A 14,403-nucleotide genomic window follows, 5' to 3' on the forward strand; every position below is an offset into this window, starting at 1 on the left:
ATTGTTTTTTCACCTCCTAGTAGCTACGCCTGCCATTAACTATATTTTAAATTGATTATCTGCAAAAGGGACTAGAGCTTTGATTCTGTGGTGAAACCCAATTGGGGGCGACCCGTGCTGTAATTTCTCAAAATTCCCCCGGGCTTGAACCAAATCGTGTTTGTGCATTATCCGTGCTATAATCAATAACCTACTGAATCATTTGAATATCTACATTTCTCTGTTGTGTTAATGATTGTTTGCTGCTGTTCGAAAGTCATGTCACTTAAAGCAGTTTCCTAACATACTACCTAAAACTACCTATTAATGAGGAGAAATCTCTATTTAACAGTACATGGCGAAGGTATATGTGAGTTCTTAGGCTGTGCTGAACATGCAGGAGGTGAAGGTGGATGACAGAGATTGTTTTAAAAATGTCTGTTACTGCACTGACAAGACTTGATTTAGATTTTGTAACAATGCAAATGTAGGTTTTTAATTGAGAATTGGACATTGTGCAAGCCGGGTTCATGTAGGGTTGATTTTAAGGCCCTACCAAACCTCTTAACCAAAGTTACACAACTTAATTTTAGGACATTTCCTGTTAAGATAATATGAATAATAAAATAAGCCCTCCTAAGAAGTTGTTGTGGCAGCTGCTGACCTCAGTCATGACTTTGCTTTAGTTGAAGCCCTCACATCACTTCACACACTCCCTTTGTCCCCACTGTGGGGCCTAATGTCTCTGGAATAACTGTTAAATGAGACTGAGAGCCACTATTTCAAGCATACTAAGTCATGGAGTGCCGCCGAAGTACTGTTCCAATGTTCAGCATACTTGGAATTCTACCGAGCCCGGCGTACTTCGTTTGGAGACATTTCGAGGCTGCACATGTGTAGACTCCGCGGTCTTAAAATCCCCACAATGCTTTGCGCACGGACCAATTTCCCCAAATCTGTGGCGGAAAATGTAAGGCGGGGCCTCTCATATGACGCACACCTGCACACTTGAGCCTGTTCCAATCTTCGTTTTCTGAATGCCAGGAAGTATTCTTGCCTCGCTTCTGAAGCAAGTGACTCGGAAGACATGTGCTGCCAAGCAAGCATACTTAGAAACACCCTGTGTGTAGATGAGGTGAGTGTTAAATGTCTACAGAAGAAAAATTCCAGCACACACTTCCACTTTTATACGGCTGTTTATTACATTAAGTAGTTCAAAGTTGCACCTTGTTAAAAAACCCATGAAGGACACACACACATCAGCAGCATGGAGTGTGAAGCCACTCGTCTGGAAGCCTAGTGTAGAGTGTATTAATATTATTGGCCACATACCATAACAACATAGTAAAAGTAACAATGATAAACTTTAATTTGAGTTGTATTGCGATGTTACCGTTTCATTTGAATTCCAATGAACATGTCTATTGGAGCAGCATCACTAATACACTTTATTTATAACACCTTTTAAACAGAGTTACATTCATCCGCTCCTGAAGTTTGTTAAATGGTTGTGTAAGAACAGTGGTGGACTGTTACTAACTGTAATATACTCATCCCTGTACTTAACTATTTTATATACTTTACTTGAGTATTTCCAATTACCTACATATACTCTGTGAAGCTGACCGTTGAGCGGCCCGACCAAGCAAGGAGGCAGAGGCAGAGAATTCAAATATAACCCGGTGTGGGCATTTATTCATCGCTGTGGTACAGGATACACAGCCTCAATATTGCTGCCCAGGTGAACACAGTCACCAGCCACAAGGATCTCACCCACACTACCAGCCTCCACAGACAGGGAAAACAGAGCCTAAATACCTACACACTAATCAGCACAACAAGACACAGGTGAGGGGGGGGGGAGGAGACAACACAGGGCACCAGGTGAACACAATCAGGAGTAACAGACATGGGGAAAGGGAACACTTTTCAAAATAAAACACATGTGCAATATACAAAGCCCGAAGCCGTCAGTCCACAGTGACGAAGCCATCTTCGTCACATACTCTTATTCCACTACATTTTAGAGGCAATTAATGTCCTTTTACTCCACTACATTTATTTAACACTTATAGTTACTTTGTTCATCTGAAAACACAATATGCTGATACAGTATGATGCGATCATTCAACCCTCAACTATTTTAGTATCACACATTGGATCCATATTAAAAAAATGACTATACAACCCACTCGTAGACTAGCTCACTGTGTGTTTCTATCTGTAAAGAAACACTAATTGATTGACAGATGGGTCAAAAAGCCCACTGCACTGCTTTATGCTTGTGCCACTGCAGTCCTAACAGTCTGGTCATTTTAGATTATAATTGTCTGAACTGTGTTATCATATTACATTTACCTTGTTCTGTATCAAGCTTTTCCAAAACTGAACAGAAGTTGCCCAATTGAAAACCTAGTAATTTCCGAGGGAGAAATAAATCTTTAAACATGTATCCTAAAATCAATGTTGTTATTTTTCTTAAATATAATCATTTAAGGTCCCTTGTGATAAAGGCAGTTCACCAAAACAGCAGGAAGTGACATCATTGAGCTATGAAACCAAAGATGGGATTGGAAAGAGGCAGATATTGACCTTACACATCAGTGCTGATTCATTGGGTTAAAATGCTCATGTTCAGCATTGCTCTGCGTTATGCACTGTAACATTATGTCACCAATGAATTAGGTTGCAAATGAACTTTTTCTAGAACTGCACTGAAATGACCCAAAGTTGCCCTAATAATTGAAATCCTGGTTACTCACAAGGGAGAAATATTGTGTAAACATGTGTCCTTAAATCAATGTTGTTATGTGGTTATTTCTTCTTAATAGAAACATTCAAACCGACGTCTTGTGATTGCAGGAAGTGACATCTTTTAGCTATTATACCAAAGATGGGATTTCAAATGGACGGATAATGACCTTACATTATACTGAACGGCAGAGAATTATTGAATGTGAGGAGCAGAAATGTGTAGAAAGTGTGTAAGCTGTAGGAGGCTGAGGAACCACTACACACTGCCCCCCTCTCCACCTCCACCCCCTCCTCCTCACCAAGCCTGACAAGATGGATGACATAATGGGGGCATCAGAGATAATCTGATGGTCATGGTCTAGTTAAACACACCATGTTATGATCCTTATAAAACAAACTACCTTTCCAAAAGGATAAATGTCCCTCCTCTCACTCCTCCGCTGGGGAAGGGGGGGAAAGAAAAAAAAATCCATTGCATCCTTCATCAACTGCAAGACTTGTACCGGCTTGACAGAAATTTAATTCGAGGCAGCTCTTGAAAATAATTATTGTATTTTGAGAGGAGTAATCATTGGCCGGGACATGATTGAATGTGTCCATGCCTATTGACTTTTGCGATGATTAATAGGTTTGTTTAGTCGATATTCCCATCGAAATTGTATAATTAATTATCCCCGGCGCTGTCAGGGCGGGACGATGGAGAGCCCTGATGAGTATTTGGGAAGATTACATTTTCCGGGCACTCCTGGCGTCAAGGGGCACCGCGGGGCCTTGCTCCGGTGGAGAGATGGGAGGAGCGTGTGTGTGTGTGTGTCTGTGTGTTTCGTGCTGTAGATCTGCACAGTTTTCTTCCCTCTCCTGGAGCACACACCCGCGGGGCCCTCCCCCTTCCTCCGTCCACATTGATTTTGTTTCAGTATCTCTTTATTGTAACTTTATCAGTGTGGTGTCGGCAGATGGGGGGCCGGCAGAGGGGGGTGCGTTTGTGTACTGGCTGTAGGAAGTGATGAACCTTTCTGTCTGGCCTGCCTCTCCTTGTCATGCGGGCGGCGTAGTCCTCTGCATTACTCAAAGGCCCCGAGACGTTTTCAACATGAGGGGACATAAAAGAATAAAGAACAAATGCCGCTCCGGCTTAAAGTTATATTTCATTTTTTACCCGTCAAACCTCTTAAGGGGGGATACAGAAGCCATGCTAAATTAAATCCGACCTTATAGGATTTATATAAACCCCCTTATGTGGTCCCTGTTGTCTTGTCCCTGTTTAGTTTTTTTTTTAAACTTTTTTAACGTTTTTATTCCAGTCTCATTGTACAAACATATTCACACTTTTGTCAATATTTTTTCATATGGTATTGAACTTGAGTTTTTGGAAGTCAAAATGATCCCCTTATCGTTGAAGTCACTGTCTGTTCTTCTGACATTTTTGCCATTTTTGCCATTTTTCCAATATCCTTCCACTGTACCCAGATCATTAACATGGGAAGGAGGGTTCAGAAGCACAGTAGTGTTGTTTAGTTTGGGTTGGTCCCTCTCAACACCAATCGGCCACCCCCACCTTACCAGTGACATTTTATCGCTTTTCCTCACAAAATAATAATGAACATCCCATAAAAAAAGGTAAAATATGGCCCCTCCAATGAAAGCCAAGTGCAAGGTGTAAAAATCAAATTAAATGACCTTTCACCCCAACATTTATTGATGGTTTTTAATGGCAGAAGGTGTTGTCACAGGGTATATTTGACAACGCGTAAATCAAAGCACAATTACAGGTGGTGGCACCGTGAGAGGGACAGTTGGGGGCCAAAGACCTCGTATTCCCTTTTTTTCTACTTCCTGCCTCCTAACTATCACTGCCACTCTGATTTAGGAGCACGCTGTTCGTCCAAGCAAAGACAGAAATGTGCACCCATGACAGGGTCGTTTTTACCCCGACACTTCTTCATCTTTTCCCTCTGTAATATTGCTGCAGCCGCATCACCACCAACTCCCAAGGTCATCTCTGGTTGACAAACTACTCCTGGCTTTATAATGTCATGAGGCCATGAAAAAATATAAGCTGGGTTTTTTTTCTAAACCACTGACCCGGCAGAGCAGCGGAGCATTATGCTTAATTGACACTGGGATGAAATGTGGTGTGAAATGTGTCGCTGCAGGGCTTTTCATTCACCTGAATGAATTTCTCAACATTCACTTAAGGTAGATACACACAACCATATGTTGCTCATCCCCTGCTTGAACTGTCACACACATATAAAATGAGGTGCTTAGCCTCAAACAAACACAATCAGGTGCGAACATGTGTAAAATAGTCAATTATTGATTTTGGCATGCGCCATTATTCAAGTATGAGTATGTATTGCTTAATATACTCTTATATATGGTGGCCAACAAGGGCAAGTGCGCTACAATGGCCCAAAACACTTTCAACGCGCTGCAGCTTCAAAAAGTGGTGCAAGCACAGATGTGCCAAAACACATGCAAATAAAACAACTCAGCAACTTCACAAAACATGCGCAACGTTTCGAAAATATTCCCCAACTTGACGAAACTACTAAATCAGAAGGAATCATGTGATCACATTTTTACAGTTACATTTAAAGTACGTTTCTAACAACAGTGATTGTTGGACAATTTTATAATCCCGAACGTGGGCATGTGTTTTGATGTTGGTGAAGATGTTTCTTGATTTGCGCGTTCTTTGGTTTTTATATTTACACATTTTTGAAAGCACATCGCGTGTGTTTCGGGACGTGGCAGTGCCTTTGCCCCTGTCGCCCACAGTACTTACACCAACTGAAAAGTAGGGGCATTTTCTCATAGACGATTATACAATTAGACTTATTTTTGCGACCAGTGGAGTTGCCCCCCTTTAGCCGGTATAAGAATGCAGTTTTAAGCCAATTGCACATTATATTAACAGATTTCAGTTTCTCAATGAATTATCCGATTTTTATTCTGTTCAACTCTCAATGATCTTTATTGCTTTTGGCCTCATAAATCCAACATCAGTCAGACTGTAACACACACACACACACACACACACACATGGCGGTGTCAGTGTGTGGATGGTGAGACGGGTGTACAGCGGAGCGTGGGGTTGCATCCCCTGCTCAGCCATCCCTCATCCACAGTGTGTGGGTCTCTCCTGTGACCCCGGCTCTGTGAGTTTGATGAATGCAGCACATCTGCCCTCCTGAACCTCTGAGACTCGTCTGGGAGGCCCCCCCCGCCTGCAAGTAATGGCCACTGTTCTACACCACTGGCACATAATCACACATACACACAAACACACCGAGCATCATCGCGATGGCACATACTTGATTTTTTTAAACACGTGTGTGCTCAACAGTACCTTGAAGACTGGCAACACACACACACGGTGATACATGCACAACATAAATATGTCATCCACGATGGAAGACTGTAGTTACCTTCTGCTGATATAATCATATCCCATGTCTGTGAGGACGTCCTTCCAAATATTACCCATGTGCTATGCGTCATCCCCGCTGGTATTTCATCATGTAGCCATCAACATATTGCTGCATGTAATACAGCGATGTAATGTCATTAACGTCATCTTCCTATAGAGCCGCTGTCAGACTCACACGGCCCGGGATGAGCTCTTCATCAGGACATAATTGTAGCCCGGTGTTTGAAACATGTACAATAGCCCAATTTACCACCAAATGAACATATCTCCACGTCTTCCTGTCTGAAAGGAAGGGGCGGGGCTAGCATGGGGTCCTCCGGGGTTGCTGGGAAACGTCGCTGTCAGTCTCTCAGGGAGGCAGTCATGCAGGTGCCCGAGCTACCTGTTCATCTCCCAGATAATTAATGTGTACAAGGAGTCGCTAATTGCACTTTTCACTAATGATTTATGGGTTTTGTGAAAGGGGGGAAATTGGGAGACGTGTGTGTGTACACTCTAGTGAGTGAGTACAGCTGGGTGAGGAGACATGATTGATGAAGAGTGTGTGGATGCACTGTCAGTGTGGAAAAATAGACCCCATTGGACAGGGCTAGTAGCACACACACACACACACACACACACACACACACACGAATGGTCAACTGCTTTCAATGTTCTCCAGCGTGGGGAACATTGAGATAACTAAATATAGCAAAAGATGGAATCTACTCTCCTGCACTCTCATTTGGCTTATTCTCGCCCACCCCTCACTAGGGTTCATGATAGATAAGTAGTGGCTTCTAGGTTAATATCAGATATCAAATAAAAATGTCCAAAAAAAGGCTGTTTTTTGTCCTCAATTTGTCTTGCCATGTGCCTGTTTTTTGGAATGAGTCTACTTCTTTTTCTTATTTTACAGAAGACAATTCTAGAGTTTGACCTATGACAGCTCATGGGAAAACTGTTACTACCAACCAACGTTTTGAGAGTGTGTTAAAAATGTATTTATGTTAAGCAGATCGGAGTTGAAAAAGAGCTCACTTCAAGCTCCATTGAATTTCCCTTGATCCAGAAATGTAGACAAACAAAATGTGAATAACAATTTCTCTCACTCATAATTCCTGTTCTTTTTATTTTTGTTTTTCCACAGCTTTTAGAGTATGACAAAGAGCTGTCGGTGTACAAGGATCGGCTGCATGAGCTGGAGATCTCCTTCCCACCCAGGTAGGAAGCCATTTTGCATCACTCCCACACATGCATTCACACCAACACCTACGTAACAACACTACTGTCTGATTTTCTGCTACTGAAATGACAGCAATGGTATTAGGTCCTGATGTCTTTTTAAAGCCGCTCTAGCAGCATGGCTTGGTCAACTACATTCATAATATTTGGTTATTTCTTTATGAGCAGTGTATTTACATTATGTTGAACATTACTGCCTCTCTTAAGCTCCGTTCACATGATACGCAATTTGGTCACTGCGAGGTTGGGCGCATTAAGGTCAAATTTGAAATCATTTCAACTTCCAGCGCAACGACAACAGCAAGTTTCCTTTTCGATTGGTTGCACGTTTCCATTTTGGATGTACAGCAGCACAATTTGCAAAAAGTCTAGGTGAAGCTGATTTCAGATCAGGGAGCTATTACTCTGCTTTAGAGGCACGTTTTCTTCTCCTTCCTGTTTACCAAACAATCAGATTGTTAGTAGAATTAAGTTGTGTTAGAAACAGATGCATGTCTGTTCTCACTGCAAACTCCAAAGGCACTAGCACAAGCAAACATTTAGTCATCCAACGTTGTATTCACAAAAGTGCAGGTATTAACGCATGTATACATATAAAACTAAAATAATCCAGGAGAGTTGTGCCGTTTCCTACAGAACCAGCCTTTATTAGAGCTGCACGACATAAACAGTATTTGAACTTCACAGGGTACAATCACATGTTGGTAAATGCAGTGATGTTGACCAGATCTTGGCCATGAAGAACTCATAATTAATATGTAAAATGAGAAGAAGTCAATCATCCCCTTATTGTCCAAAATGGTTTTATGAACACATTTGGATCTGTATTTGATGGCTATCAGTTGTTAAGTATGATTGGATATGGTCCCAAACTGCTCCCATGTGTGTGTTTTTTCATGTGTGTGTCGGCGTGCTTTGGGCTGCATTGATATTCCGTCTCAGTGGGACATGGGGGAGACTGGAGCGGGTGGTCTCCTCTCCTCTTCCTCAAACAAATGCATTTGCAATTAGCCTTTTCAGAGGAGAGGGAGGGCAAACACGCGGCCGGCGTGGAAATATGTTTCGGGAGCAGCGCGTTAATGGCGCTTGACCTTTGCCGTCGGTTGTGACTCAATCAGTGCAGATAATGAAACGCTGTAATCAAACAATAATTACTTGATAAACTGCTCTGGTGGCAGCACGGGGCGGCGGGGGATTTTAGTGTGTGTGTGTGAGGAGAGTGGGCTTGAGATACTATCAAAGCGTGTGTGTGAGTTTGAGATGGTGTGCATACATGTGTAAAACGCAGCTACAGACTGTGTGTGTGGAAGAGAGAGTGCATGTGTCAAGGTTCTGCCAGTCCCTGTTTTTTAAATGACTCTGTGTCTTAATCAGAGACCCCCATTTACATCACTTTGCATAAGTGACAGGTGGATTTATTGTCCTTTTACACTGGCTGACTTTTGCACCTATCCATATAATACTGAATCATCTCTCCACAGGGAGGGATGAACGGGCTGCTCTGGAAGAATACAAATGATTTCCACATACTTGAGGTGATGATGAATCAAATAGATGAAACCTGGGAGCAGCATATGAAATTTGATTTGATCTACTCTGTGCGCGCGACAAACCATATCATTGTCAGCCTTGTAATGGGTAGCAGTGGCCTAGTTAAACTTAAACAACCCCCTCCTCCCACTTCACACACACACACACACACCCCTCCCCCTGTCAGGTCTGCCTTGTGCTCCTTGAGCAATCAAGCCTCAACGATTGTTCTCCATCAAATAGCCCGCTCCGGACCGGCCCCTCGCCATCTGTGAGGTTATTACTCTTTTTAATGCAGGCCATCAGAACACACCCTCGCTGACACACTCATGCACGCACACGGCTCACTTTTGTTCAGATCTATAAATCAATACTAGTCACTAGCATTTAATCTGCGAGATAATTCTGTCTGTCTGCTGTCCACTGGTGGGTAGGAAGTTGTCACAAAATTAGACGTGTTGTCAACGTTGACCTAAGGACTGGATTGGACTGATTTACATACCAGAGATAGCCTCAATGCAGCAACTACTACATCTATGTATGTTATTACACCTGAAGCATCCCTGGCCAGCATTTCAGTTTCATCACATCTTTTACATTACGTTTAGCTGACACTTTAATCCAAAGTGACTTACATTAAGTGCATTCTACCATGAATATGCAACCGCAATAATTCTGCAGGTACATTAGCTCTCACTCAAACCAATATAAGTGATAGTACATCCGGTTTCAAATAAGCCAACCTTTCCAAGTGCTAAGTACAGAATTAAAAAATGTTTTTATATTTTTGGGCTGGATTAGCCTTTATTGGAAATTAACGGAGTTGAAATAGGGAGACAGAAGGGATGGCATTTGTAAATGATCCCAGGCTGGATTCAAACCTGGCGACCAGTACATGTACTATTTGCCATAGTAGTGTCCAAACGTGTTTTCAGTATGCAACAGAATACTGTCTAGTGTCTACTCTACTTCCACCCTTTTGGAACAATGACAGGTGTTTTTGTAGAGGGGTACGTGGTTCCAGTGAGGAAGGAAGGGAGTAGAGAGCCTATTGGCCGATGCAGAGCGAAGGGATTCTACAGGAGTATTTGGGTTTACCATCTCCTAAATGTTGGAAGGAATGTCCTGATCCTTTCACAGCAAGGTAGGCCAGTACCAGTGTCTTAAAGTAGATTCAGGCTGGTAGTCAGTGGAAGTAGGGACAAGTGTGGCAGTGTGGGAGGACTTAGGGAGGTTAAAGACCAGTCGCTAGGCCTGGACATCCAGTTTTGGTAGGTTTTATTGTACATTATGAAACATGCATTTTTCACCCTGCGTCACTGCAGAGGCTGTAAAATGCATATCTCTTTGCTTTCAAAAAGTCGTCTGTCAAAGTTGGCCGTGACAAGTCTTAAGTACTTGGGCACCAGGGTGAGGAATTTGCCCGGGCCTTGACACAGTTGGACCTGGAGCTAGTCGGCTGCTGCAGGCCGGCTCGTACACAGGAGCCCAGGTATGAGCACTCGACCAGGTTTCTGAGACGTAATAGATGAGCGAATGGTTAGAAACTAATCGTTTATTTAGTCACAGTTTCTCCTGTGTTTAATGCATGTGACTGCAACAATCTATTAGATCATTCTCCTAGCATAGGCTGCAGCATTGCCATTTGACTGAAAATAATGGTAGGTTTTATTATACATTATGGTACTTTTGATTTCATATTTGAAATGGCATAACTAAGGTAATATCCCCTAAAACATACCAAGCCACCAGTAACTTATTCATGTATTTGGATTGATGTAGGGGAAAGCTTTTAGTACTCCTCTGATCTGATTTCTTTACCCTTTTTTTGCACGAGATCGATGCAAAAATTGAATCTGGACCCCAGCTTCAGGAAGAAATTCAGTGGACAATGAGGGAGCAGTGGAAGAATGTATTTTGCCTGTAACATGGTTACTGGGAATGGGCTTTGAGGGGGATTTTGAGTGACATCAGACCAGCGGTACAACTCCATCAATGGATAAATCATGAGTGATTTCAGAGCAGGAAGATGGTGTGGAAGTTTTGCAATGTTGGTGGAAGGAAGGAACGATGGAGAAGTGTGGGAGAAGAAAGTATGCTTGCTGTCCCGTTTGTTTGTTTGTACAGTGGGAGAGAGGAGCCAAGGTATAGAGACATTCAGTACATAACATCTGGGTACCAGTGAGGTAGGACAGTCCTTTCATTCTTGCAGGACGATGTTTAGCAGGTATGTTTTCCATGACCATCGTTTTAGTTTAGCATATTAGCATGCTAGCAGATTTGAACTGAAAGTCATGGGTTCAGCAACATAGGATTCTTCCTCTGGGAAACACAACTATGAAATGTTATGATAATCCATCCAATGGTTGGAGATATTACAGTGTGGACCAATGCAATTGTCCAAATGGCATTGCTTTCCCTATAACAGTGCTTCTAGCTAAACTCAAATGTAAAAAGCCATAACTAAATGGAACAAAACCAGATTCATAGCTCCGGTAAATAATCTTGTGGCTACTTGGACATAAAGTATAATTTAAGATGGAAAAGAGCTGGTGACCTGTTCTCTTTTTTCAAAGGGTGATGCCGATAACCTGGGAATTTTCTAGCACAGGCAAATATCTCTAAAGCGTTTCCCCTTTATCCTACGCTGACCCAAAACCTCTCTGTAAGCACATATAGAGAGAGCAATGGGAAGGTGTTAGAGAAGCAGCCTGGCTCCAGTCCCATGTTTCCATGTTTGTCAAGTCTAGACGTGGAAAGAAACATAGAAGTAGAGTGTGGCCCAGGGGTCAGAGGTGAGGTCGGCGAGGAGGCAGAAACTGATAAACAGTTGTGTCTTCACTGTTTGGGAAGCACCCTGGGAATAACCTTGGCACCTTAGCATACATTTCCCAAAGCTGCTCTGAAGACAAGCCAAAATGGAGAAAGCTACAACATTCACAGGTTGACGAAAGAGGAAGGGGGAGGTTTGAAGGCTGATGCCAGGCACAATGACTTTGCCCTTCAGATGAGAGAGAAAATTCTGGTCAAGTGACACGAATGGCTCCCCGCCAGTTCCTCAATAACTGCTAATAAGTACATGTGGGAGAGTTTTCAGCGCAGTGGAGAATTCCTGCTGACTCGTTTGGAGCTCATAGGAAGTGCTCACACAGATGGCTCTCCTGTACACAGTCAGTGTCATTGTTCTGTGAACAACACTCTTCACACAACATCTCCAGCCCTGAAGGCCTGTCCGCATGATGTCACCCTCTCTGCATGTGTGTTTGTGTGTTTCCACTGAGCATACATTAGTCCTATAGCCCTACTGTTTGCATCCCAACAGGCTTCTTGTTCTCTGCTCTGCCATGCTGTACTGGATCGGAGGCGTGTGACTCCATCTAAAGAGCACCACAGACGCACTTTAGCAACAATGTTTGGTTAAAGCACTGCGTCCGAGACACTGTAAGTGTGTGGCTCCGTGTGCGAGCGCAGCATCCAGCGTGACAGGCCAATCTGCTGAACAGGAACATTGTTTTACAACCAACAGCGCATCCATCATTCTAACTACTAGAGAGCCTGTGAAAATGATGAGGGGCCATTGTGGCGATAATAGCTGAAGATGGTCCACTGTCGTGTGTCATTGCCTCTCCTGAGATGATGCTACTGAGAGGGAGGCTTTGTTAAACACAGTCTCACACCGAGGGGATGAAATGGATGCCATCTGTGTCTTTGTGTCTTCATTTAGAGGAGCTAAAGACAGAGCGTGTCATAGCTGAACTGCTGCAGGCTGACAGCCTTGAGCTACCGATGGCATTTCGCTCTGTTTGTACTGCACTACGCCAATGTTGTGCCTGCGAGTCTCCCAGCTCTACAAACTGAAGCAAACATTCAGCTTTATTGATAGCATTTGGCTGATCTTTTTCAATCTGTGTGTATGTGTGTGTTGTGTTTTGCCAAGCCTCCCCTGACAACGGCAAACAAACATAGCTTCAGAGGTGGCGAGTCATTGGAAACACACACTTTCTGACTTTTACCCAATCCCATCCCGGCAATGGTCACTCCAACATCCCAAGTGCTCTTTAACACCCTTGAACTGATGTTACTGTTCCTAGGACTTATCTTTGGCTTCCTGCCCTACCTATATCCCTAGTTTATATTGCCATCATTAAATACTCAGCTCCCAAATAGCCTGTCACTTATTTGTCATGCTGTAGAAACAGTTTATAGCTTTTGATGGGGAGATAAGAGAATGTGACACAAGGAAGTCTGGTCTGGAGCAGTCCAGGCCAGGGTCCAGTTTCTGGTCCTGAGGATGCATGTTGGTACTCCTACAGCAGTGGGTCTACCTACAACATCTGCATTTTAAACACAGCTTATATCTTGATACTTTAACTGTAATTCAGATCATGTTTGTATGCATCCAATAGCTTGTATAGTATACGGTAATCTATGTGAGCCTCTCCCTCTGCTGGGTGAGGCTGAGTGACACACCATAGGTAGGGCCTGTGCTCACCTCAGCAGTTTTTTCTGTTGCAAGACAAACAAGCTGAGGCCGGCCGGAACACATGTGGGTAATGTGTCAGCAGCCAAGTCAAACATTAAACCCCAAACCGAGCATGAATGAATGAGCTCTCAATGGGTGCTGGAGCGTCTCGATGGGCGACCGCACACACATGTATCATGTTGGCCGTGGTCAGCTACACAAAAGAATGGGAGTGCAAGCAGGAAGGCAGTGTACTTATGTCAACTTTACACAAAAAGTGATGTCTGTTAAAAGAAAAAACACCAAGAGAAATATTTCTATCATTCAACAATGAAAGTGTTGAACTTTTCTTTACCTGAACGCTTGAATAGTGTGTAAGCATATCATGTACTATAAAGAATACCCTTGTTTTTTATTGGCCTCTTAGGTGGACAATGTATTTAAAGGCACTGGTGTCACTGGGCAGATCTGTTCAGAAAGCTCAAAACTGCATATTGATCTCACACATCATATACCTTATGCTAACTTCGTAAACTCGTTTTTACAGATATTTCACAAACACAATATACAATTATATAATTATTTCAATCAAGCTGAGAATTTAGCAAGCCTCTGTCAGTTAGCAATACCTTTAGGAGAATAGTGTCATCAATGAAACATTCAAAGATAAAGATTTTGTTTTGGTTTATTTTCTGACCATTTAGATTCAACTTGATTATTTCCACTTTTACATTTTGAACACTTTGCATTTTCAAATTGCTTAGAATTAGTATTAAGTGTGGATCGGGAATGCGTCCTGGCTCAACCATAACTTAAGAAAATTAGACCTTGCAAATGACTAAATGACTGCATGTTGTGGGAGAGGACCTTGTTGTAGTCAAAATCCTTTTCCCAGAATTATTATTTTTTGCAATTTTTTTTAGGGGCAACCAGTGTAGTGAAAGGGTTAAAAGAAAAACAATGCATGTGACATACTACATATAATCTTCATTTTGAGTACTACCAGTCAAAATGAACC

General features: G+C 42.7%; 1 protein-coding gene across 2 annotated transcripts in view; it reads left to right on the top strand.

Moving 5' to 3' along the window:
• Positions 1 to 14,403, top strand: part of LOC117550918 (inositol polyphosphate-5-phosphatase A) — a 193,067-nt gene that overhangs the window by 167,384 nt on the left and 11,280 nt on the right. For both annotated transcript variants that reach the window (XM_034223527.1, XM_034223519.1), the window contains exon 12: positions 7,299 to 7,372. In XM_034223527.1, coding sequence (XP_034079418.1) covers positions 7,299 to 7,372 — 74 coding nt within the window. The remainder of the gene's footprint in view (positions 1 to 7,298; positions 7,373 to 14,403) is intronic.

This window comes from Gymnodraco acuticeps, unplaced genomic scaffold, assembly GCF_902827175.1.
Source record: "Gymnodraco acuticeps unplaced genomic scaffold, fGymAcu1.1, whole genome shotgun sequence".
Taxonomy (NCBI): domain Eukaryota; kingdom Metazoa; phylum Chordata; class Actinopteri; order Perciformes; family Bathydraconidae; genus Gymnodraco; species Gymnodraco acuticeps.